Source organism: Mytilus edulis, chromosome 4 (assembly GCF_963676685.1).
Source record: "Mytilus edulis chromosome 4, xbMytEdul2.2, whole genome shotgun sequence".
Taxonomy (NCBI): Eukaryota; Metazoa; Mollusca; class Bivalvia; order Mytilida; family Mytilidae; genus Mytilus; species Mytilus edulis.
Genome location: NC_092347.1, coordinates 70,025,364 through 70,053,148, shown reverse-complemented (window position 1 = coordinate 70,053,148; position 27,785 = coordinate 70,025,364). Strand labels below are relative to the sequence as shown.

At 32.2% G+C, this 27,785-nt stretch overlaps 1 protein-coding gene across 1 annotated transcript; it reads right to left on the bottom strand.

Annotated features, from left to right (window-relative positions):
• Positions 1–900: 900 nt before the first annotated feature.
• LOC139520351 (tetraspanin-36-like) lies at positions 901–25,431 on the bottom strand. Its single transcript, XM_071312920.1, has 7 exons — positions 25,273–25,431; positions 22,140–22,331; positions 21,382–21,456; positions 20,586–20,675; positions 16,727–16,873; positions 7,348–7,431; positions 901–3,599 (listed from the first exon to the last, which is right to left on the bottom strand). The coding sequence occupies exons 1-7, from the start codon at positions 25,330–25,332 to the stop codon at positions 3,504–3,506; spliced, it is 744 nt and encodes a 247-aa protein (XP_071169021.1). The 5' UTR covers positions 25,333–25,431; the 3' UTR covers positions 901–3,503.
• Positions 25,432–27,785: the final 2,354 nt, after the last annotated feature.

The window sequence follows — 27,785 nt, the reverse complement described above, 5'->3', positions numbered from 1 at the left end:
CATGTCCGGGCCTTTTATAGACGACTATATGGTATGGTTTTTTCTCAATGTTAAAGGTTGTATGGTTGCCTATAATTGCTTATATCTACTTCATTTGAAATTTGCTGGATAGTTGGCAATCATACCATATCTCCATATTTTTATAATAAAATCAAACGCACTATTTTTTGTCAAAGCAAGGACTACTTTTACAAACATTCTAAAAAGGAGTGGGTGAATTGGTGGTCTGACACCTAAATTAAGAATACAGCTTTCTACATGTTTTGAGCTTAAACACATCACTGAGTTCCATTAGAGTATCTGGAGTTTTGACCCTTTATATATTCAAGTGATAAAGTCTCATGTTCATTAATGCTGATGCAGCGTAAAGCAATCACCAATCAGTCACTCAATCATGACTGTCAATCAAAAGTGACCCCATAAAATCAACTGTTATGGTATGATATGTACCACTTTATGCTTCATATTTGCATCATTTCTCTGTAAAATTGTAATTTTTAAGAAAACTAATGCTGAGTTCACACGTATTTCGATTCGATTTGCATTAACTAATTCGAATTAGTTTAATTCGCATTCAAAACGTTTTACGTCCTAAGGTAAATTCTAATTTGAATTACAATGCGCGTCAAATTCGCTTTACTGTCCAAACGACGTTTACTTTTAATTCGTATTAACAAAAACGTATTTCTAATTCAAATTGGGTAATTCAAATTAGCCAATTCGAATCAATTCGAATTCAAAAAGAAGAGTGTGTGAATGCGATTAGCGAATTTGATTCGCATTCGATTCGAATTCAATTCGAATTAAATGTCCGTGTGAACGAGGCATTAATTTACAATTCACATCGACTAGTTCTGGTTTATAATTTTCCTTTCTGGGCGATAAAATGTATGACAAGAGTTTATCACAACATTTTTTTTTATTCAAACACTTAAAAAGCCATACAAATGGTTATCAAAAACAAAGTAAAAGTGAAGTGACATATACCGGTATAAATAATAAATATCTGCAGATTCAAGTACATTAAATACATTCTACAATAAGCAATATTTGAATAAATATAAAATAAACAGAGAAAAAAATGTGTCTTGTAAATTTGTAATGTAACATAGGGCATTTTTTCAATACAAAATGAAAATACATTAAAAGGGGGACTACCCTATTTAAATTTTCTGATCTTTCAATCTTAACAATAGACTGTTTCACAGTTTTATACCACTGCAAATTTTCTACGTCTTATAATAACAGGTTTATTATTGTTTTATTGCTGTCTAACTGATGAATATTCTTCATCTCCTTTTATTAATATTTACAGTTTATAAATGTCATTGCGACATTGAAACCTTTACAAAATAACTCATGGTAATCAAGTATTTCTTTTTAAAGGTCAAAAGATAATTCTTGTAAAAGTAAATTAAAGTAAGAGATATAGTGTAAACAATATAGCAACCAAACAACATTTAAAAAAACATCTAGTGGTCACTCAGCATATGGTTTACATGTACATCAATAGACTCTTCAAACTTGACTATACCACAAGTAAAGCTATATAACTTGTGTAGACAAATTCTGATTTAATTTACCAAAGATCTGCCACTCAGAAAACTCTTTAAGGATACCAGATGTATATTGACAGCTAAGTTGGATATGCATAGTTAAATTCAAAATAACATAAAAAATGTGGTGCACACTGTTAAATAACCCGCTATGCGCGTCATTCATTGTGCACCACATTTTTTATGTTATTTCTTCATAGACAGAAAAAATATTACAGTCATTCCTTATAATCTAATTCTTCCAATGAAACTGACGTAAATTTTGAAAAAACTTTGATGACGTCATGGTCACATGACAAAATTGTGGCTATTGATATGATAAACAAAACGACATCAGCCAATCAGAAGACGTGTTACATCCAAAATTAAAATTATTCAAATATAAATGTCAAGGATTTTATCAGATATTCAAATAATCTTGTAATCTTTAAATATTTTTTAAATGAAAAAGGTGTAAATGTTAAATATATGAAAAATCTAGAGAGAATCATTTCAGCAAAAAAATTTAATGGCTTATTATCTGAAAATAAGGACACAGACTCTGTATTTTTTCTGCTTTTTTTGTTCCTTTATTTACACACTATCAATTTCTAAATGTCTTTTAATTAGCTTATCATTTTGAAATAGAGAAGCGAACTCCTTTTTTAAAATTAAACTATAATTTCTAATATGAATGATTTTTATCACACTTTTTCAACTATGATGCATATAATACAAGCAGAAAACAATATGCAATGCAAATAAGTTTACAAACAAACAAATATAGCTGCTATTTAATAATTTGCTAATAAACAACCATAACTTTTTTTTATACTATTTACATTCATGTATCCATAATTTTAACAAATAAGTTACATAGCACTTTCAATAAATTTTATAAAATGACAGTATTAAGGGACTCGTCTTAAAAAATAAAACAAAGTATAATTCATGGTTTGGTGGGAGGTTGTTTTAACTGTTATATTTGATGAAATCACAAACATTCAATGTAACTCATGTTAACTATTTAAGTATTTTTGAGAAAATCCATTTGGAATCTGTATTATCTGTCAGATCTTCGAATAAATTAAAAAAAAATATTTTGAAAAAAGTTCTTTTAAATCTTTCTTAGAAACTTTCGCAGATCAATAAAACAAATGATATGCATACATAACATTTCGTTGAGATTCTTGTATAATTTTTACCACAAGTGTAAACTTAAATCTACAGTCCAAACCAAAAATATGACCGTATATTATCTAGTTCCAAAAATATAACAATTGACAAAATTCAAAGTATCAACATATCCCACCTGTAGATAAATAGGCTTACTGTTATTTAACTAGATCCTTGTCATATATATTATGCATATTATATTATGTGCTAACTTATACATATATATATATATATATATGTTTTGAAAAATCTCAACATGTATGTGGTAAACTATTTTCTACAACTTTTCAAAATTATTTGTCAATTTCAGATGAAGACACATAGAAAATTGTAATAATGAAAATATTTACTCAATAAGAAAAAAACAGAAATTTTGTGCCATTATTGTTCTAGTATTTATTAACAGTTTTTTTCACATTTTTCATAAACTGCACCAGTTCTAAAACCCTTTTACCATCTAAAATCTCTTTCTTCTAGCTTTCTTGATACACTTTACTAAACTATCCTAAGCATTGCACTTCCATAGTAACAAACCAATCTGCATATTTAAATGTTTTTGGACACATTCCTTAATAACAGAGTTATCATAATTATCACAGTAACACAATGAGTGTAAAAAAACAATGACACAGATGTCAATAGAAACTAGTAGAAATAAGTACTTCTATAATAATTGTTTCCATGTGAACCTAACTTCAGTTAAGTATGATAGTCTATGTATCCTCTAATACACACAACTGATATGATGTGCACATGCACAGCTGTGATGTTGAAGAATTACAGTAGAGATTCTCATACTCTCAGACCAGAGTTTGGTCCTCCCAGTACTTCATATCGTACTTCCTTTGATCTACAGAACAGGATGCAGCTGCATATCATGCCAAGGATCTGAAAAAGTGCAATTTACTTTAAGAATGGATATAAGAGACACCTATGTACATATATTTTAATTCTGTCACAGTTAAATATAATGCTGACCAATGGAACACACTTTTCTCTACTAAAAATCTATTTTATTGATTTTGCAATCTCTTTTTTCTATTTATAAATGTCTATCCATTCTATTATTTGAGAATTGTTTGTTCAAAATATGTAAAATGTTAGGAAACTAATGAAATAACAACAAATCAGTTCAGCTAAAAAACATCAAGTAACTTACTGGTTTTGTACAGGTGACTCTTTTTAAATAATTCATCAATGGGAGACAACTCAAATTTGAATGAAGTAAAACCTTGTATCTACTTTTACTTTCTTCACCTCTTATTGAGTGATAATTAGGACAATTGCTTGATTCAAAGCTGATTATAATTAATTGATTGATGTGTAAAGGGCAGATTATTAAAATATCCAACCAACTGATAATTACCTATAACCAGGTGCTCCGCAGGGCGCAGCTTTATACGACCACAGAGGTCGAACCCTGAACAGTTGGGGCAAGTATGGACAAAACATTCAAGTGTGATACAGCTCTGAATTTGGATTGTGATCAAATTTTTGACATTACATGGTTTTTTTTTTACACAAAACAAATGTCAAGATTTTACAAATCAATTGAAGATTTCTTCTTCAAACTTTTTAAATCTAAAATTAAATAGTTGACACAGCATAGGTTTCTGACACAGAATGAATGTGGTCTAATGAACTTAAAAGTTTTTTTTTGCCTTTGAACAATTCACTATGCTGTTGAATATTGATCCTCTCAAAAAAATGTTTGAAGAAATTTTCTTTTTATTTATGAAATCTGAAATGAGAAAAATTTAACCCCCCCCCCCTTTTTTTTCACATCCCCGTTTCCCTTTTTCCAAAACTGATATCAATTCAAATTTCTAATGGAGTTTGCAACAATAACTACTCTTTTAAATACATCATAAAATATTAAAATGTAAAATAAAGTGCTTGTTATCACTGAATGGTAAAGATTGGTTGGTAGTAAAAGTGAATATACATTGTTTATTGTATAAAACAATAAAAAAAATTTCATCAGCAACATTTTATATTGGCAAATTTCCAATGAAGTTATTTACATAAAGTTATTGGCAAATAAAAATAGAAAATGACATCATAGTCATGTCTGGCAAATGTCCAACATACATTATCTAAAGACATTTTAGATAAGATAAGGAAAAAAAGCTTCATCAGCAACATTTTATATTGGCAAATTTCCAATGAAGTTATTTACATAAAGTTATTGGCAAATAAAAATAGAAAATGACATCATAGTCATGTCTGGCAAATTTCCAACATATATTATCAACTACTATTCTATGCAAAGAAAGATAACTCCAATTGAAAATTAATTGCTATTGCACAATATTGTGCAATTAGATATTTCTTGCTATTGTGCAATACTGTGCAATTGAAAATTTCTTGCTATTGCACAATACTTGATATGGAATCCTGATTTGGACCAACTTGAAAACTGGGCCCATAATCAAAAATCAAAGTACATATTTAGATAAAGCATATCAAATAAGCCCAAGAATTTAATTTTTGTTAAAATCAAACTTAGTTCAATTTTGGACCCTTTGGACTTTAATGTAGACAGACCAATTTGAAAACGGGACTCAAAATTAAGAATCTACATACACAGATTTGGCATATCAAAGAACCCCAATTATTCAATTTTTGATGAAATCAAACCAAGTTTAATTTTGGACCCCCATTTGGACCAACTTGAAAACTAGGCCAATAATTAACAAGAGGCTGTCACAACGACAGCAAACCGGATTTATTAACATTTATTTGTGTCCTGGCAATATCACAAGAACCATTACTGATGAATGCTGAAAGTGAAAATAGTCAATATAAAATTTGACCTCCATTTGTCATCAGTATCAACATATTAAAATTTGAAAAGCTTAGATTGAATGATTCATGAGTAAATGCAACAACGTGAATGGAAACGCCATTTTACGATCTTTCAAGAACCATAACTCCTGAACGGTAAAAGTCAAAATCGTCATTATTGAACTTGACCTCTATTTTGTCATCAGTAACAACATATATAAATTTCAAAAGCTTTGGTTGAATGGTTCATGAGAAAATGCACGGACACGACTCGAAACACCATTTTTCAATCTTTCAAGAACCATAACTCCTGAACGGTAAAAATCAAAATCGCCATTATTGAACTTGACCTTCATTTAGTTGTCAGTAACAACATATTAAAATTTTAAAAGCTTTGGTTGAACGGTTCCTGAGTTAATGCACGGACATGACTGGAAACTCCATTTTTTAATCTTTCAAGAACCATAACTCCTGAACGGTAAAAGTCAAACTCGCCATTATTGAACTTGACCTTCATTTAGTTGTCAGTAACAACATATTAAAATTTTAAAAGCTTTGGTTGAACGGTTCATGAGTTTATGCACGTACACGACTGGAAACTCCATTTTTCAATCTTTCAAGAACCATAACTCCTGAACGGTAAAAGTAAAAATCGCCATTATTGAACTTGACCTTCATTTAGTTGTCAGTAACAACATATTAAAATTTTAAAAGCTTCGGTTGAACGGTTCATGAGTTAATGCACGGACAACATTTGATACATACATAGTTAGATTCGGCATATCAAAGAACCCCAATTATTCAATTTTTGATGAAATCATGCAAAGTTCAATTTTGGACCCTTTGGGCCCCTTATTCCTAAACTGTTAGGACCAAAACTCCCAAAATCAAACCCAACCTTCCTTTTATGGTCATAAACCTTGTGTTTAAATTTCATAGATTTCTATTTACTTGTACTAAAGTTATTGTGCGAAAACCAAGAATAATGCTTATTTGGGCCCTTTTTTGGCCCTTAATTCCTAAACTGTTGGAACCAAAACTCCCAAAATCAATCCCAACCTTCCTTTTGTGGTCATAAACCTTGTGTCAAAATTTCATAGATTTCTATTCTCTTAAACTAAAGTTATAGTGCGAAAACCAAGAAAATGCTTATTTGGGCCCTTTTTGGCCCCTAATTCCTAAAATGTTGGGACCACAACTCCCAAAATCAATCCCAACCTTTTTTTTGTCGTCATAAACCTTGTGTTAAAATTTCATTGATTTCTATTCACTTTTACTAAAGTTAGAGTGCGAAAACTAAAAGTATTCGGACGACGACGACGACGACGACGACGCAGACGACGAAGCCAACGTGATAGCAATATACGACCAAAAAATTAAAATTTTTGCGGTCGTATAAAAACAAAGTTATCGATCCTTCAATAAGGGTACATGTGTATTGTCAATGTCAAAGTTTGCAATTTTTTGACAGGTGTGAAACATTTCCAGTTAACAAACTAAACTTGTGCTGTATAATACTCTCTGATCAAAGATTTAGTTAAAAACACCGCAAAAAATCCTTTAGTAATATAAATCATTGAATTCCAATGACAAGACTTCAGAAATACGTTGACTTTTACTGAAATTTGAGCCAAGAAATTTTAACTGTTTATATCCCCAATCAAACCAAAACACCTATTTTATCCTCTAATGTACAGTGTTCATCTCTATAGTCTAAATATTATATTACCTACGCTATTTTATCCTCTAATGTACAGTATTCATCTTTATAGTCTAAATATTATATTACCTACGCTATTTTATCCTCTAATGTACAGTGTTCATCTCTATAGTCTAAATATTATATTACCTGCAGCACTGCAAAGGATACTGACACTCCAGATATGTATCCAAGGTTTTTAGCAAAGATGCTGTTCAATTCATCATAACATCCCTACAAAATAAGATTAATATGCTGTTCAATTCATCATAACATCCCTATACCAGGTGCTCTGCAGGGCTCAGCTTTATACGACTGCAGAGGTCGTACCCTGAAATTTGGGGCAAGTATGGACTCCACATTCAAGATTGATACAGCTCTGAATTTGGCTCGTGATCAAAATTTTGACATATATGGGTTTCTGACACAAAACAAATGTCAAGATCTTACAAATCTATTTCAAAATATTGTGCAATTAAAGATTTCTTCTTCAAACTTTTAAAAAATTTGGAATTTGAGAAATTTGGAAAGGAAAATTGAAAACTACTAACCCCCACCCCCTTCTTTTTTGAAATTAGTCCAAAACCTGACATTTTATTATACATAATTAACGAGCAGTGTAAGGGAGGTAAATCCGAACATACCTAACATTGTATGTTAAATGTTTCTAAATTACCTCCCTCATACTGCTTTTAAATTGTCTTCATTGTCCATTGACCAGAAAAACCTAGTTTTCCTCTTTTTTTGCCCCTAATTCCAAAACATTTTAAGCCATAACCCCCCAAAGACAATACTATCCATCCCTTTATGGTATGGAAACTTGTGGTACAATTTCAGAGAGATTCATACACTTAAAGTAAACACAAGTTATTGTTTGAAAACTACAAAAATGCTTATTTTGGGCCCCCTTTTTGGACCCTAATTCCTAAACTATTAGGACCATAACCCCCAAAATCAATCCCGACCTTCCTTTAGTGGTATTGAACTTCTGATAATAATTTATAGAGATTTATTCACTAAAACTTAAGTTATTGTCCGGAAACTAAATGCGTCTTCAGACGCAGACAAAGACCAAATGATAGCATTATATGACGCAAAACTTTTTGCAGTCGTATAAAAATATAATTAATATGCAAAGTATTATGTAACCAGATGCTCCGCAGGGTGCAGCTTTATACGACCGCAGAGGTTGAACCCTGAACGGTTGGGGCAAGTAGGGACACAACATTCAAGCTGGATTCAGCTCTAAATTTGGATTGTGATTAAATAGTTGACACAGCATAGGTTTCTGACACAGAATGAATGTGGTCTAATGAACTTAAAATATTTTTTTTGCCTTTGCGCAATTCACTATGCTGTTGAATATTAATCCTCTCAAAAAAATGTTTGAAGAAATTTTCTTTTTATTTATTAAATCTGAAATGAGAAAAATTTAACCCCCCACCCCCATTTGTTTTCACATCCCCCTTTCCCTTTTTCCAAAACTGATCTCAATTCAAATTTCTAATGGAGTTTGCAACAATAACTACTCATTTAAATACATCATTAAATATTAAAATGTAAAATAAAGTGCTTGTTATCACTGAATGGTAAAGATTGTTTTAATTTATCAGTTGGTAGAAAAAGTGAATATACATTGTATATTGTATAAAACAATGATTTAAGTTGATTCAACTACTATTCTGGACAAAGAAAGATAACTCCAATTGAAATATTAATTATATATATTGTAAAAAAACAAAGATTTAAAGGGATAATTCGCGAATTTTTACTTATCAGCTAATTATGTCCATAATACAATAAAAAACATATTCACCAAGTTTTATCTGGATATAAACAGCAATAAAGGAGAAAATTAAGAATTATTAATTTTATTTCTTCGAACTTCCTGACTTATGTGACGTAGTTTAAGTCTTTAAGCATGCCGGGAGTGGAAATAATCTCATTTTAAATCTTAATCGTTAATCATCTTATAACGCTATTTAAAGCGCATAGACGACGTTTGGTGTAGCTATTAACCAACTAATAATTAAGATGGAACAGCGCTCAGCTTGAAAGTAGAATATACGATTTATATTTTAATATTTTCTGAAATGATTATAGTGATACAAGTAAATCATATAAAATATTTTTTTATGATTTTTTTTCTGACGGATATTTTGAACTAACATGTATAACTGGTAGTGTTTTAAAAATGCATGTTTGTAATTTTTACCTTTTACGTCAGGCTAGTAAAAATGTGCTGCTAGTACATTTGTAGTGTGCAAATACGGCCCTGCAAATACAATGTGTATTGTACTTTGACACATAGTGACTACCTGTTGAATGCGTGGTTAAATTCAAGTTAATTAAAAGATTAGCATTTTGTATCTTTTGATCTTTACTCAGTGAATTTAAGCCGTCACTTTTCTAGGTGTGAACATTTCGTATGAATGATGAATCTTAATATTTTTCATGAGTTCAGTTTAATTTAAATATATTATTGACGCTGAATATTTTTTTGTTAAAAAAAAGAAATACTGAATTAATTTAATTAAATAAATTTATGAATAATGATGTAAAAATTCTAAATAAGAATCGGTGACCTTGAATTTTTGAAATAGATAGTAATTACCAATTGCAGTTTATATAAGTGGGTCGTTCAAAGCGATCTTCTTTTTTTTTTTAAATATTCAGGAAGTAATGTCCTTATCAAAATAATTTAATTCTCACCACGCAGCTATTTGAACGAAAATATCAAAAATGTGACAGAAAATTTAAAGGCCAACTTTGTCTTACTGAAAGGGAGGGAGAGCTCCAGACGTACTTACTAACAGACAAAGCAGGCTTATGGCTTATCGTCAGTTACATACAAGTAAACGCAAATTTTCTAATAGGCAAAATATTTCGTAAATGCGCCTGCTCATATCGGAAATAGGACAAAAAAGTATGAAAGATAGTCATCCGTAATCTCTCGGTTAAATTCTCTAGGATTTACTCCAAACAATGTTGTAAAATGATGCAGTATGTTTTTTCTTTCTTAAATTATTCATCACAACTCAAGACCGCATAACGCAAATTAAACATTTGCTAAGCAAATAAAACAAGCTGACAAAACATTATGTAAGCTATTGTGTACAAAAGCATCGGCGGATCCAGGGGGAGTGGTTCCGGGTGTTGGAACCCCCGTTTTCTTTTGGCCGATCAATGCATTTGAAGTGGGACATATGGTTGGAACCCCCCTTTTTTAATATGGCTGGATCCGCCCCCGAAAAGTAAAATTGAAATTTGAAAAAAAAAAAAAATTTTACATGGTACAGTACTAGATAATCTTCTACACATGAATTTTGAAACAGAAGTCAAAATTAATAATTTAAGGTCTTATTATTTCTGTCTTTGCACCTGTCAGAATTAATCAGCCTGTAGATATAAATTTTACATTGTTAACAGGATGTATAATACACCTGACAGCATTTTCGATGGCACTTTTACCTGTGCACACCTGGGTCAAACAGCTGGGAAGCGATGCATGTACCTGAATTGCGTAATGTCACCAGTTTATTAGCCTGTAGGAAGTCACTAGAATACCTGAATGTGACACTATTACATGACCTCTGGCAATAATTCAAAAGATCGTCGGTTTTCATATTAAAAGTACCCGAAATCAAGGACGTGTCTAATATACGTCCTTGCCGAAATGAATAAAATCTATTACATATAAAAGTTTGTTTTTTTGACAAGCATTTCGAAAAGTCTAAAGCCGCTACAGATACCTTTTAATCTCATTAAGAATATATTTATGCTTTTACAACTTCCAAATTAGTGTCCGCCCTACTAGATGTATTCCTTTCTATTATCTTGTTATCATAAATTTAGAAAGAAAAAATACTCCTAATACGATTGACCATAAATCATTACAAACTTCGCTAGCCTAGCTGTCCATATTTTATATCCCCAAACTGCTCAGCCTTAACTTGTAGGACTACGCAACTGCGTTGACCTAGTAGACAGCTTTATCTATAAAGCATAACAAGGGGGCGGTAAGAAGATCTATTAAGATTCCACGCGAATCGGGGAAGACATATGCTCCCATCTACCTATCACCTCTTCAACCTTTTACATGGCACAATATGGAAAAGAGGGGGGGGGGGAAACAGCATCTGTAATTATACTACATGTAAATAAATAAAGTCTTATTTTTAAACCATTATCATATTAGACAAACGACCCTTTAAATGTTTTACGTAATTTTTTATGTATATGCATAAGTTTTTTTGCACCTAAAAAATATATACTTCATTGAACTTGTGAATTTACGACAGAATGACACAGAACAAAACGTCGTAATTCAGTTTCGAGTTTATTTTTCTTTAAACGAGAAAACGTAAATTAATTAATTCTTTTTTGGTTTGTTCTTGAAATATTATTTTTAAAGCAAGTTTTAAACAGAATTTATTAAATAAATATCAATGACATCAAATAATTGTTATAAAATCAAAATGCCAAAGTGGCTAAGTACCTTAAATGGCTTCATTGTCCCTAGAAATATGATTGCATGATTGAAATAAAATATCTTTTTATTTTTAAGGCTTGTAAACAAGTTCACAAACTTAAAATGTAATAAATAATATAATATTTGAAGATGTTTTTCCTGTATATATTCAACAATTTTTTTGTCTGTGACTTTTTATCCATGTACTAAACTTCTACTTGTAAACAACAAAATCTGTTACTAATGCATGAATGCAGAAATACTGAACTATATTAATCTGACAATTTCCTTTCAACCAGTCTTGGAACGAAATAGCAATAAAAACATTCATGAGAAAAAAATCATAATTACTATCAAATTTCCATCGAAACAAGATGCTTCAAAATGGTCTGCACACATTTTCTTGAACTTGTTGTGAGTTGGTTGGTGTTATGTTAAGGTTAATCATCTACGTCTGGTACAACTCTTTCTTTTTTTGCAGGATCTGGGAAAGTGTGTAAGCTTATGCCATGTGAACTCCGAGTTGAACATCCGTACGCTTGACAAGTCATTTTGATACTGAATATACGATATGCCATGCTTGTTTTTTGGATTTGTGGTATTCAGATATTTTATTCAAATATACTCATCACGTGACAATTTGAATCGGAGATGCCGTCAAAATGGCGATAAGTCGAGAAGTGATAGTGGGATTTTAATTTTTATTTTAATCACTTATCTAGAAGAATTGAACAATAATTTTAATGAATATATGATTATTTATATCAAATAAACATAATATAAAATTTTCATTTTTTTGCAAAGTTTCCCTTTAAGTTGATTCAACTACTATTCTGGACAAAGAAAGATAACTCCAATTGAAATTGCAATTAGATATTTCTTGCTTTTGCGCAATACTGAGTAATTGAAAATATTTGCTATTGCACAATACTGTGCAATTGAAGATTTCTTGCTATTGCACAATACTGTGCAATTGAAAATTTCTTGCTATTGCACAATACTGTGCAATTGAAGATTTCTTGCTATTGCTGAATACTGTGCAATTGAAAATTTCTTGCTATTGCACAATACTTAATATAATAATTTTGGATCCTGATTTGAACCAACTTGAAAACTGGGCCCATAGTCAAAAATCTAAGTACATGTCAGGGACTAAACTTAACTGTTTTTGTCTAGGGGCCAGCTGGGCCCCTAAGATATTTTTTTCAGGGGCCCAGTTGAAATTTTAGGAGCCCAACCAATCTTTATACAAAAAGACTAAATGAAAATAACTTTTTATATACTTACTAACAGTGTTCCAGCTTGAATCTCAGGGCAGAAGGGTGCTAGTGCTCCTAAGTAAGGAGTTTTATAAATAAAACAGGTGAGATGGGAGAGGATTATATTATTTTGATGCAACAATACATTGCATATATTGCAGAAGCTTAGAACTGTTACTTTTTTTCTCCATAATTGTTAAAATTAAAAGCATTTTATAAGTGCCCCCATGTAAGGAGGATCATAAATACAAGAAGTAAACTAGAGGCTCTAAAGAGCCTGTGTCGCTCACCTTGGTCTATGTGAATACTAAACAAAGGACACAGATGGATTCAAGACAAAATTGTGGTTTAGTGATGGTGATGTGTTTGTAGATCTTACTTTACTGAACATTCTTGCTGCTTACAATTATCTCTAGCTATAATGAACTTGACCCAGTAGTTACAGTGGAAAATGTTAGTAAAATTTTACAAATTTTGTGAAAATTGTTAAAAAAAAATTACTATATAAAGGGCAACAACTCCTTAGGGGTCAATTGACCATTTTGGTCATGTTGACTTCTTTTTAGGTCTTACTTTGCTGTACATTATTGCTGTTTACAGTTTATCTTTATCTATAATAATATTCAAGATAATAACCAAAAACAGCAAAATTTCCTTAAAATTACCAATTCAGGGACAGCAACCCAACAATAGGTTGTCCGATTCATCTGAAAATTTCAGGGCAGATAGATTATGACCTGATGAACAATTTTCCCCTGTCAGATTTGCTCTAAATGCTTTGGTTTTTGAGTTATAAGCCAAAAACTGCATTTTACCCCCATGTTCTATTTTTAGCCATGGCGGCCATCTTGGTTGGTTGACCGGGTCAACGGACACATTTTTAAAACTAGATACCCCAATGATGATTGTGGCCATGTTTGGTTTAATTTGGCCCAGTAGTTTCAGAGGAGAAGATTTTTCTAAAAGATGACTAAGATTTACGAAAAATGGTTAAAAATTGACTATAAAGGGCAATAACTCCTAAAGGGGTCAATTGACCATTTTGGTCATGTTGACTTATTTGTAAATCTTACTTTGCTGAACATTATTGCTGTTTACAGTTTATCTTTATCTATAATAATATTCAAGATAATAACCAAAAACAGCAAAATTTCCTTAAAATTACATATTCAGGGGCAGCAACCCAACAACGGATTGTCTGATTCATCTGAAAATTTCAGGGCAGATAGATCTTGACCTGATAAACAATTTTACCCATGTCAGATTTGCTCAAAATGCTTTGGTTTTTGAGTTATAAGCCAAAAACTGCATTTTACCCCTATGTTCTATTTTTAGCCATGGCGGCCATCTTGGCTGGTAGGCGGGGTCACGCCACACATTTTTTAAACTAGATACCCCAATGATGATTGTGGCCAAGTTTGGTTTAATTTGGCCCAGCAGTTTCAGAGGAGAAGATTTTTGTAAAAGTTAACGACGACGGACGACGGACGACAGACGACGGACGACGACGACGGACGCCGGACGCAAAGTGATGGGAAAAGCTCACTTGGCCCTTCGGGCCAGGTGAGCTAAAAAGGAAGTACAGTCTTGATTATGTTCAAATACAAATTTCTCTGATTCTTCTTTAAATGTATGTTCATGGTATGAAACAAAACAGTTTTTTTAATAAAGCTTATAATATTTAAATTATTGCCACCAGAAATGTATTATAAGATTTGACAATAGTTATTTCCTGCCAAAATTGCCTCCCTTCAATTTTTTTCAACTTCCTGTTGACCTGACGATATGGCTGGTTTTTTTTTTTAATAAATACTATTTCAATCCAAGCCATCCTCTAATAGTGTTGATCAAAATATATTTTGCAATAAGTTTAAATTGAAGATTGGATATCAAACTTAATATTGGGATATTTATTTACGTGACTTTGCGTTTTGTTTTTACATTAAAGTATTTTTTGTAAATAGCGATTCAGGGACAAGTTACTGTCTAACACAGGCTTGCAATGACTCCGAGGACAATTAGAAAACATCCCTTTTGCGATGTTTATTGAACAGTTTAGGAGAAAACACTATCCAATAATGAAATAATCGTAGAAAATTTAGCAGAGTTAAGAAAACATGCTGATTGAAGGAGGTATATGACATATTGTCACTTCGGATTGAAAACATAGCTGTTCGACTTGGTTTAGGTTATTAGAAAGAACCTACTGGTTTTTGGAAATATTTTATATTACTATATCGCTTTGAAAAAAAAAAACAGGTTTCCTTTTGGGAACAGTCTTCGTTAATATCGCGGGGCAAATAAATTAAAAAAAAGGGAAAGGGCACAGGGGATTTACTTCAAATTTTTTACAGTCGCCAGCTGGGCGATCAGGATGACTAAATATATTCGCCCAGCCGAAAATCTGGTCGCCATGGGCGACCGTTAAGTTTAGTCCCTGCATGTTTAGATTTAGCATATCAAAAAAGCCCAAGAATTCAATTTTTGTTAAAATCAAACTTAGTTTAATTTTGGACCCTTTGGACTTTAATGTAGACCAATTTGATAACGGGACCAAAAATTAAGAATCTACATACACAGTTAGATTTGGCATATCAAAGAACCCCAATTATTCAATTTTTGATGAAATCAAACAAAGTTTAATTTTGGACCCCGATTTGGACCAACTTGAAAACTGGGCCAATAATAAAAAATCTGAGTACATTTTTAGATTCAGCATATCAAAGAACCCCTAGGATTCAATTTTTGTTAAAATCAAACTAAGTTTAATTTTGGACCCTTTGGACCTTAATGTAGACCAATTTGAAAACGGGACCAAAAATTAAGAATCTACATACACAGTTAGATTCGGCATATCAAAGAACCCCAATTATTCAATTTTTGATGAAATCAAACAAAGTTCAATTTTGGACCCTTTGGGCCCCTTATTCCTAAACTGTAAGGACCAAAACTCCCAAAATCAAACCCAACCTTCCTTTTATGGTCATCAACCTTGTGTTAAAATTTCATAGATTTCTATTTACTTATACTAAAGTTATTGTGCGAAAACCAAGAATAATGCTTATTTAGGCCCTTTTTTGGCCCCTAATTCCTAAACTGTAGGAACCAAAACTCCCGAAATCAATCCCAACCTTCCTTTTGAGGTCATAAACCTTGTGTCAAAATTTCATAGATTTCTATTCACTTAAACTAAAGTTATAGTGCGAAAACCAAGAAAATGCTTATTTGGGCCCTTTTTGGCCCCTAATTCCTAAAATGTTGGGACCAAAACTCCCAAAATCAATCCCAACCTTCCTTTTGTGGTCATAAACCTTGTGTTAAAATTTCATTGATTTCTATTCACTTTTACTAAAGTTAGAGTGCGAAAACTAAAAGTATTCGGACGACGACGACAACGACGCCAACGTGATAGCAATATACGAAGAAAAATTAAAATTTTTGCGGTCGTATAAAAATATCTGTGTCTAATTTTGATTCAATTGTACGTTTGACAGGTACAAAATGTAACATTTTTTTTAATTTACAGAACTAAGAGATAACTTTTACTCTCTTTTAATTTATCCTTCTTTTTTCAAATGCAATGCCTTTAATAGCCTCAAATTATTTCAAAATCGTGTAACAAACTAACATCTTTGCAAAGGATTCTACCAATGGTGGCCTTGAGCTGTTTTCAAATCTTTGGTCAGGTTGTTGTCTCCCTTTTTCCATTCTCAATTATATTACTCATTACAATTTAAAATATTTCTTTTCGGAAACATTTTTGTGATGAGAAGCTTAATTTAACTTATCCAAATTTTACCTGCTGATAGATTTTCTTGCTGAAAGGTGAACGATCAGCTACTGTGCAGTTCTTCATCATGCAACAACTTTCTGGGACGGTTTTTGTATTGTTCCAACCTTTAGAACTTCTCCAGTCTGTTGCATTCTTTACTCCACAACATTTAAGCTAAAAAAAAATACATAACCTTCTTTGAACTTCCAGTTTTTCATTACCTTATTTTAAATAATTTTAACAACCTTAAATGTATGCCATTTCAATTTATATTCTATGTCTGCTTTAAACACTTATCATATATTTGCATGTGATATATGATTTTTTGACAGCTACTATGACAAATTATGACCTCGAAATAGTAAATTGCAACAGTGTATTATGGGTTATAATTGATAATACATACCAGACTCTGGTAAATAATTTAATATCAGTGTCTTCCCTAGAAAATTTCTCATGCATGGCAGGGGCGTAGCTACCCGGAGGCACGACAGCACGTGCATCCACGTCGTTTTCACAAAAAAAAAAAAAAAAAAAAAAAAAAAAAAGGCAGAAGAGAACTCAGATGAGAGAGAGATGAGTTGGTCAATTGGAATCGGAGACTGTTGGTGTCTTTTCCGTCTATCCCGGATATTAGTTTGACAACCTAGTTACAAGTGTTGATGAAGCTGTTCATTCAGAAAAGATCGTAGCTCCGAAGTTGCGTGCACATTGATTCGGCATGCAAAAAAAAGAAATGGCAAAATAAAAAATTATAAATTGAATGTTAAAGGAAACACCTATGTTGTCACTATTTTTAACTGATGAAATATCATTAGATAATGACATTTGGTTTCAAAATAAATTTTTTTTTTGGAGATTATGACAAAATCGGAAGGTTACTTGTATCTTATACAAGATTTTTACTTTTGAATTTGTAATACTCAGTCTATTCTAAGATATGTAGTTTTGGAGCACATTTTACAGTGTACAGTTCATCAGTTTGGAATGAGATGTATCAATCGGCATTAGAATTATCAGATCCCTTCGATATCGTGGAAAATATGCCGAGGCGATGTGGTTGACAGACTACCGGAGCCAATCACCCTGCAACCACGCCAAAACAGTATTGGAAAGTCTATTATTTTTTGCGTTCATAGACCATATGATAAGGCAACTGGAGAGTGGAGTCGCGTCAAGTTATCAGAAAATCCCTTCTTTGTGCTGTATCTCACGGCTTCATCGTGTTGTAGGAAATATCACAAACGAAAAAATCTCAATATTTTCTGAAACATACGAAACTAACCTAGCATGTAATTTTGACGAAATTCAATTGGGAGGTCCCTCGATGCCGAACACGTACGCTGGTTTATAACATCTCGCGAGTGCTACCCTGCCATGATGGCCCTGAGATCAAATGTACAAATGTACGATCAACAATGAACAACGAAAGTTACATAGCATTACCATGATTACTGCATGTTCATCGGCATTTCAGTGTGAATGTTGACAAAGTAATAGAGAAGTTGGTTTCTGCCCAGACCCGAAGAGCAAATTTTGGACAATTTTGAGTAAAGATCAGTAAATTCTGTATCACAAATATTTGTTGTTTATGTATTACTATATTCAGAAGATTTATTAATAGTTTTACATTGATTTCATAAATTTTTATCTACATGTAGCTCCTCTTTTAACCGTCCTCTGACCGAAAACTGAAAAAAAAAAAATTCTGCATAATAGGGTCCCAAAATTTTTTCGCCGAGCGTAGCGAGGCGGTAGTTGCTTCCACATCATTTCTTTCTAGCTACGCTACTGCATGGTGGCTCCATGGTGAACTTGCAACATGGCGCGCGACGCTTCTTTTTTCAGAACTATTTTCACTACATAATGTATACATATTAAAAGCCATATACCAATCTAATTGTTTTATTAAAGTTACAGCAATTCATACAAATCATGCAACTCTAAAAGTATTTATCACAGATGAGAGAAATAAATGAAAGCCCTGGAGTTACAAACAATAATAAAAATAATCAAGTCTGCAATAATTATTTACAAATTAATGTCAGGTACACATTATTTTGTTGATATTTTCCTCTGTTTTAACTTTCTAAGGTCTAATGACTGCATGTAGTGTCCAGGTTGATCAATCAGTTTTGTGGTGGTTATTTGTGTTGCTGATACAAGAGTTTCAATTAAGGTGAAGTCAATATCTGTTGTTTGGAAGCTAAGCTGACATTTTACATGTTTTATTTCATGAAAATTAACTAACGATTTCAATACAACCCTCTTTGATTTATTTATAACGATTCATATTTTAAAATTCCAATCTTGCCTAAAGTGAAAGAGCCCCACTTGTGATCACTTGTTTAAAAACGGTAAATGGGGCCGCTAATTAGCTTGTGACCCATTGAAATAAAAATAGAACAACACAAGTTTATTAAAACAAGAATGTGTCCTCAGTACACGAATGCCCCACTCGCACTATCATTTTCTATGTTCATTGGACCTTGAAATTGGAGTAAAATCTCTAATTTGGCATTAAAATTAGAAAGATCATATCACAGGGAACATGTGTACCAAGTTTGAAGTCGATTGGACTTCAACTTCATCAAAAACTACCTTGACCAAAAACTTTAACCTGAGGCGGGACAGACGGACGGACGCACAGACCAGAAAACATAATGCCCCTCTACTATCATAGGTGGGGCATAATAAAACAATTATTCCGTAAATTATCAAATCTTATAAATTTTTCATAAAAAGACCGTCTTTTACTTGGCCCGGCAATGTGTATTCTTTGATAAAATCAATCAACCGTGACTAATCTAAAAATATCTTTTTGTTATGACCAATCAAAAAATAGTTTATCGACTTTCTATGACCTTCTATAAACTGTTGAAGTAACTGCGAAAATTATTTAAAAAATTATATGTTGTTCATTCTCAGTAAAATTACGTTAGTTTTTTAAACTAACCTGACCAAAATTAAACATTTTTTAACGATCTCTGTTAAACAATGATGTCAAAAACTCGTTTTAAAAGTTAGCCAGGGCACAGGTAAAAGTCAATTTACAGAAAAGGTTAAAACTTTTTTTCTTTTTTTTCTTCACAGAAAGTACTTGAGCATTGGAGATTAATTTGACTATTCATTTATTAGCTATACGGCAACTTCTATTATGTAACTGAAGTCTAGAAGTATAACGAACTAATTAAGAATGTTGTAAAATCCCGGCACGCGCTATGTGATGCATCCAATTATCAGACGGATGAGTTTAAATCACCTGTGTTTGTTACTTGTCACTTCACTTTCAAAATATCGATTATGAATATATTACACAGCTACGATTTTCATACATAGCGGGATGCATAGCGGCAATGATGAAAGCATGGCGGTCGAAATTGTTGCGTAGCGGTACCGCTATGCTTGAATAGCCTAGGGAAAACACTGAATATATGTCAATAATCATCAGTCCTAAGCTTTCCACTTATTGCACTGTTTTGAAAATGTTTTATGTAAATAGAATAAATGTACATGTATGTTTTCACATTTCCCTGGTGTCATCATCTCTAGATCTCCACACTATTGAACATCAGCATTTTCAGAGTATTTTAAAAAATTGTCATTTTGGAAAATTAATCATTATTTTAAAAGTGTAATGCTAATTTCTCCTTCTTCTTTATTGAAAAATATACATGTACATGAATGTCAAAATGAATTACATATTTTTCTTGTTTGGTTTTTTTTTTGCATCTCTGCATGGAGATATGTTTCATTTTTTGTAGAGCTCTGGTAAAAAAAAAGAATGTGACCACTGTATAACCATCATCCTTATCTCTTTTTTTTGTTTACTTATGTATGAATATGTAAACAAACATGTCTGTCATGTCTGTCATGTCTATCTTACCTCTTTCTGTACATAGTCCATCTGATCTTTCATGGTACCGTTATATTTCATAAGGGCATCATCTAAACCATCATTGACAGCCTTTCTAACCTAAAGTACAGTAAATAACAAAGCTTAACAGTATGCTTTGTCAATTCAATATGAAACACAAGGTGAAAATGTTCTTATTTAGTATCATATGATCATTATTAGTTAAAATCTTTAAGCAGAAAAGTATTGCTTAATTGTTTTTTGTTATATAAATAAATATGTATTTACATGTAACTTCTGTTGTTGTACACATATAATAAATACATAACATAAAGGAAACAGCGTACAAATTGTAAATTTATGAAAAAAGCAACTGATGATTAACACCACTTTTAAGCACGGCATTTAGGCTATTTCGTGGCAGTTACTTTTTATAGGTGGAGGAAGCTGGTATTCCCGGTGAAAACCACTGACCTTCAATAGGAGAACTGACAATCCTCGTCAATTAAGATTGGAGTCGAGTAAACCCAACACTTTATGCAAAATTACAGTATGATTATTTAATAACTTATTTCAAACAATATACTTAGTAATGCATATCGGTCATTATTTGTAAACTTGCTCTCAACACATAATTTCAAACATTAATTTTAAGCTGACCAGCATGGTTTTTGTTTGTTTGTAAATACATGTAGATCCATCCGATATTTTCTAGAATGTAAATGGATCGATCTGTCGTAAGAAATTTACTCTCATTTTCATAGATTGAGGATTATCTGTACAGGTTGATGATTTTCATCCTTTTCTTCCCTTGATAAATACTTACATCCTCTCTAAAGCCATAGGCAAGACCTGCAGCAGTTACTTCAGCACACAGAATAATCAACAAGACAGTAAACAACTGAAATATATAAAATAAACATCTTTACTTCATCTATTTAGAATCAACATTATTTTGAAAGGGGAGACATGACTTGTGTCATGTGGTCGTAGACAATACATGTACATGATAACCATGATTTTCAAGGAGACAGATTTGTAAAAGCAAATTGCTTGTTTCTGAATCCTTAATATTATTTCATTTGTATAATATTGTTTAATGTTGATTTATCTGAACAAATATCATTTAAACTAACCATGATTTTGTATGTTCTTTTTGACATTCTTCTGTGCAAATGATTGGGTGTTATTTAAATGCAAAAACATACATTTGTACAGTACTTTTGTTCTTGTCAATTACTTTTTTTTTTTTACCCAAGGCAAGATCATCTGTCAAACTTTTTTTTTAAATCTATAAATAAGATATAAGAATGTGTGACACAACATAAAAATACATAATTTTGTTACCTATCCATATGTATTTGCATGTATATTATCATTGTTATTGTTTGTTTGTTACATTTGTACCCATCATGAATAAATGATTGAATTTCTTGCTCTTATTTACAAACAGTTACCCACAATGTATAAATACATATATAGATCTCTGAAACCATAAAAGAGTTCTGAACTTTCCGACATGTATTTTACAAATGTAACATTATACAGAACTCTTTTAACCACTAATTAAGATATAAAACTTACCACAGCCAGTAAAATTTTATTTTCTTTACAGGCTGCAATGCATCCAACGATACCAAGAATGAACATGAAGACTCCAGCTGCTAGTATGATTGATGCTGGAATCAACGTCAAATTGGCTGTTGTCAATTCATTGTAATGGTGGTAAGTATTGTATACCCATCCTCCTATGAAGAAGAGTCCTGCTGCTGCTGCCTAAAACCAGAAATAAATGTTAATTAACCGTACTGATCAAGATCATACCAAGTACTGTACCTGCAAACTAACATAGATTTATTTTAATGTTTTTAATATTTTTACACCTATAAGAAGAATCAGATATTTTATTTCCAATTATGGGCTCCAAAGGGCATAAACATTACAACATCAATAATTTTCATAATACAACTTATATATAACCATTGCTTTCTTGTTAACATACTTGTATGACTGGATATATAACCAGAGGTTTGCACAATTTTTTTTAGAGTTAATGTTATTTGTTCCTGCCTGCACTTATTAAACTCTTAATTATTCGGCTTTCACGTGCCACGCTTAGAAAATTCAGCCAATCCTGCTTCACGCTTTGACCCCAATGAGACCCACCAGGGATTCCTTGCAGGGAATGATGAGTAATATATTTGAAAAGTCGGGATGATCAGGTTTCATTTCTCAAAAAGGTGAGTTGGGTACTAGGTACATTGTGTTACATTAGGTCCGAGACCACCATTGTCGTCCCTTGATTTTCGTTGTTCACAAATATAGTCCCTAGTGTTGACAGTGGGTTACTTGCCATTAATTTTTATACCCCTTCCAAATTTATTTCTCCATGTTCACTGCCTCAAATTGCAAGAAGGGGGTTGAAATTACACTGTAAAAAAATTTGGGTCCAGAATTTTAAAGGAAAGTAGTGATTTGGTCCAGCTGAAAAAGGTTGAAAATGAGCACTTCGGAAGCTGTCAAAAGATTTCAAGACGCCCTAAACATAAAATTGGCCATATTTTGAGTTAGAGGCGATGAAGTTTTCTATAAATTTGATATAATTTGTCCCAAAAGTAGTACAACACACTGTAAAAGTTTCTTTGAGAAAGCGCAGGTGGGATTTTTTTTATTTTCATTTATGTTCTAAAAGAAATGCACTACGAATTAATTGTGTTCTCGGACCTAAGAGGTGAAATCTGTAAATATAGAATTTGTACTCTGGCAACTTCCCTAAATGATTTGATGGTGTCAACTTGTCAAATAGCATGAAACTAAAGGATTTAAACTTTTATTTTATAGAATTTCTGCCAAAACGACCAATTTTGACATTTTATGGTCAAAATAGGCATTTTATAACTTTTTCAATATTGATGCATAAATGGCATCCTGACTTTCTATCTGACAGGTTTTTATGTGTCAATATTTGTGTTTCTATGCCTTTACCTGCTTCTTTTACTTATTTATGAACTCTGAATCTACAGAAAAGAAGTTTATCTCAGATAAAATGTGCAAAATGTGTTGTATGAATGACCCTTGTCTAACGCCTTGTTTGGATGAAGGCAATAGTGGGGAGCTTGGTATATAAAATTTGATGTCCATATTAGAGACTTCACTAAATTTGTATCAAATGCACTTTACAATGTCTATTGTACCTGTTCCATTTCACATACTATATTTCTTTTCTTCTGTAGGATAGCAAGTGGTTTAAATATAAGCCTGTTGAGAATAAATTGCATGAAAGTTTTTCCCTAAAAAGGCAAAAATCTTTGTTTCAGCCCATACTGCTTGTAAGAAAAGTTATTTGCAAGAGTCTTTTTGTGCTCAGATTTGTTGTATCATGTCACATGAGTATAGAAATGATAAAAAAGACACACATTTTTATTTTTTATAGCCTCAATATGCATTTTTAAATGTAAATATGTGACACGGCCTTAATTGACCCTAAATTTTTTCCAGTCTTACTTGGCCTAAGACCCTTTTAAACTAATATGATATGTTATTTGTAACTTTTCTTTCCATTTAAAGTACTTTAAATACATATGTAAGGATTATTTATAACCAAAAAGCTTCACAAATTTAAAATTGCTGGAAAATATTACATCTTCATGTAAGGCTCCACTTCATTGAAAAACCTGAATTTTTAGGCGCAGGCTCATATAAATTTGACTTATGAATAATTATGCCAAGTCTGATAAATCAAATGAGTACTCTATTGCTTTTAGTACATGATAAGTTATATATTAAGGCATTTAACAAGTATTTTTTTGCAATATTTAAATTTTTAAAGCCCCAAATGTTGATAGTTGAAATTTTTCAATTTTAACGTCAAAATTTTACACGCAAAGATGAGTATAGAACTAAACTTAATGTCTATAATATACATCCTATTGTCATGAAACTTTGTAAGTAGTGTTATAATACATTAAGCTTTGTTCATACCAAGTTTTTTTAAGATTTGTCTACTCTTTCTACCCTATTAGGTCCGAGACCACCATTGTCGTCCCTTGATTTTCGTTGTTCACAAATATAGTCCCTAGTGTTGACAGTGGGTTACTTGCCATTAATTTTTATACCCCTTCCAAATTTATTTCTCCATGTTCACTGCCTCAAATTGCAAGAAGGGGGTTGAAATTACACTGTAAAAAAATTTGGGTCCAGAATTTTAAAGGAAAGTAGTGATTTGGTCCAGCTGAAAAAGGTTGAAAATGAGCACTTCGGAAGCTGTCAAAAGATTTCAAGACGCCCTAAACATAAAATTGGCCATATTTTGAGTTAGAGGCGATGAAGTTTTCTATAAATTTGATATAATTTGTCCCAAAAGTAGTACAACACACTGTAAAAGTTTCTTTGAGAAAGCGCAGGTGGGATTTTTTTTATTTTCATTTATGTTCTAAAAGAAATGCACTACGAATTAATTGTGTTCTCGGACCATTATACATGTTATATGTAAAAATCAGAGACAGGTGTCAAAGTAGTCCGAGATTACTCTGAGGTCCAACGGCTGTTTTGACAGACAAGCTGGGGCCGAGGGACAGCCGTTGGACGTCAGAGTAATCTCGGACTAGTGTCAAAGTAAAATAAGACCAAAATGGCAAAAAAAAATATTTGTGAAAAAAAAAGAAAATTGTGAAAAAATGCAAACAAAACGTTACTTGTTCCTGAGCACTTTGCTTACCCAGAATACTAAACTGACAAGTATGAGGCAAGCCTTAGATGTAATCGTACAAAAAGCCATGGTAAACAACTAGATAAACAAGATCTTCGTCAAAACAAATTCTGCAATGACAGTGACGAAATCGTCATATGACAGATGACGTAATAGTCTTTAAATAATCTGTATTTTTTGTTACATCTTTAATGAAAGATTAAAACAATAATAAAGCATATGATAAAAAAAATTTGACCTAAAGTTGTATACACGAGTTAAATAATTCAAAATATTTCATATATACTTTGAATGATTTTTTTTGGAGACTATCTTCAACAATTATTTTAACAAAACGAATTTATAAAAGAGATTTATGCGAGGTCCTTAACGTCAGTTGAATCTGAAAAAAAATATAATAGAACAACACATTCTACAAAACTGACATCTAGGGTATCAAAGATTAAGTTAGCAAATTAGCGGAAACACGGATTTGTATAGTAAGACTATACAGTAAATACAAATCATTGGCGAAAAAATGATAAAACATCTCTATATTCAGTAAGCCAATAGTAGATACAGTAGTCTGGGATCCTGGGCGGCTCACTGCACGACAGTAGACACGAGAGTAAACCTATCGAAGAAGTATAAGTTTGGGTCCGAATGCCAGGCTAAATAGTTTGAAAATAGCTATAAAAAACAAAAACTCCTTAAAGTGCTCGATCTGGTCTTCACGGGACTAGTAATGGAGTTTTCCCGAGCATATAATGTAAAATCTACAAATTTTATATTCTTTCAGGACCTCTTTATGGAAACATTCCGACCAGCAATATCGAATCTTCAAAATATATTGGAACAGAAAATTCATGGAAAAGAATAATGAACTCGATCGATCTGTACCAGCGCGCTACTTAAATAACGCCCTTCATAGAGATGGGGGAGAGATGCAGAAGACTTGAAAATATATATATTCCTTCAAAATCTGCTTGTAAGACATTTTAGAGTCGAAACACCACATACCATATAATCAACATCCAGTACGTACTTACCGAGTGTTCTGGACGGTCGCATGTTGATAAATGTAACATACAATATAAACCGTCAAACACAAATTTAGTTATATGAACTGTGTAACCCTGAGCAAGAACCCCCTCCCCCTAAAACTATTAGCTGTTCCAAGCACTACCTTATAATGTAAAAGAGACGTTTCTGCCAATTAAAAAAACTATTATCAAATAAATTAAAATAATAATTATTTAAAGGTCTTTGATACACAGTGGTCTTTGACTTATAGGTGTAAGATGTAAAAAAATGTATTGATGTGTATACGACAAAATATACGGAGGAACTAGAAACGTTAAAAAATTGGATATATGCGTTACCTAACTTGCTACAATTACCTTTCTTTTATTTCTCTCTTACTCATTTGTGTGTTTACTAAAAGCTGCCAGTATACTGATTGTTCTTGGAGAAATGTCTTCCCTCGAGGGCCTTCCTCAGCAAGTATGAGTATAATGGAAATGATTATCTCTTAGATACAGCAATAAAATGTTTTCACTTGAGTGGTATACTTGGAAAGAAGCATACGTAGCCAGTATATTTGCGTTACAGAATGCACAATACCAGACTGATCATCTACTAGTGTGAAATGACTGCTGACACTCACACCACTGTACTCTTGAATATCTTGAGGTTTTTGTTAAAGGCTTACTGAATCTGTTTTTACTTTTCTTTTGTATCATTATGTTTGTGTACAATTTGGGTGGAATGATATTTCTTCAAAGTAAAATTAAATGCACTTTAAATGGCTTTTAGTGCATGTAGTCTTTTTTTTCCACTTCAAGCATCAGTAGAATATGTCGGCACACATTTGCGTATCCAGGGGGGGGGGGGGGTCCGGGGGTTGGAACTCCCCTTTTTTGGGCAGATCAATGCATTTGAATGACAGCATATAGTTGGACCCCCCTTTTCTCTGGGTTGGGACCCCCTTTTTTTATTGTTCGATCCGCCCCTGGCACATCCCAAATAATTTATGTTCGCAAAATGTTACTAAAAAAGAGTTATAATATTATAAGATTTCAATCGACTATAACACAGCTAGGTGATAAAAAAAAATGGTACAATATACCCTTCCGATGCAGGTTATCTACACCGAATTCCTAGTTGCCGAATGATATACCGTTGTTTTTGTTATCCAAGCCAGGTCATGATGTGGCGATGTATCTATGTTACCCCAAGTAGACAATGTATTTATTTATCACAAAGTATCAGCAATCACGTTAATTTTGTAACATTCATTCTGCGAGTTCTCAGTTATAGCGTACCCAAATAAAAATTTAAAAAATCCAATTATTGTATGCTTCAATGCCTCGTCCTATTGTCTTGCCTGAGAAGTCTGACTGTTTCCTATACAAGTCTTTAACGCTATATGTCCTGCATGGTCGATGGAAACTATTAATTGCCAATAAACTGCTCATTTCTAACAGCGCCCGGGGAAAATATATAGATATTGTATTGGCATAAGACAACTTTGTGTCGATGAA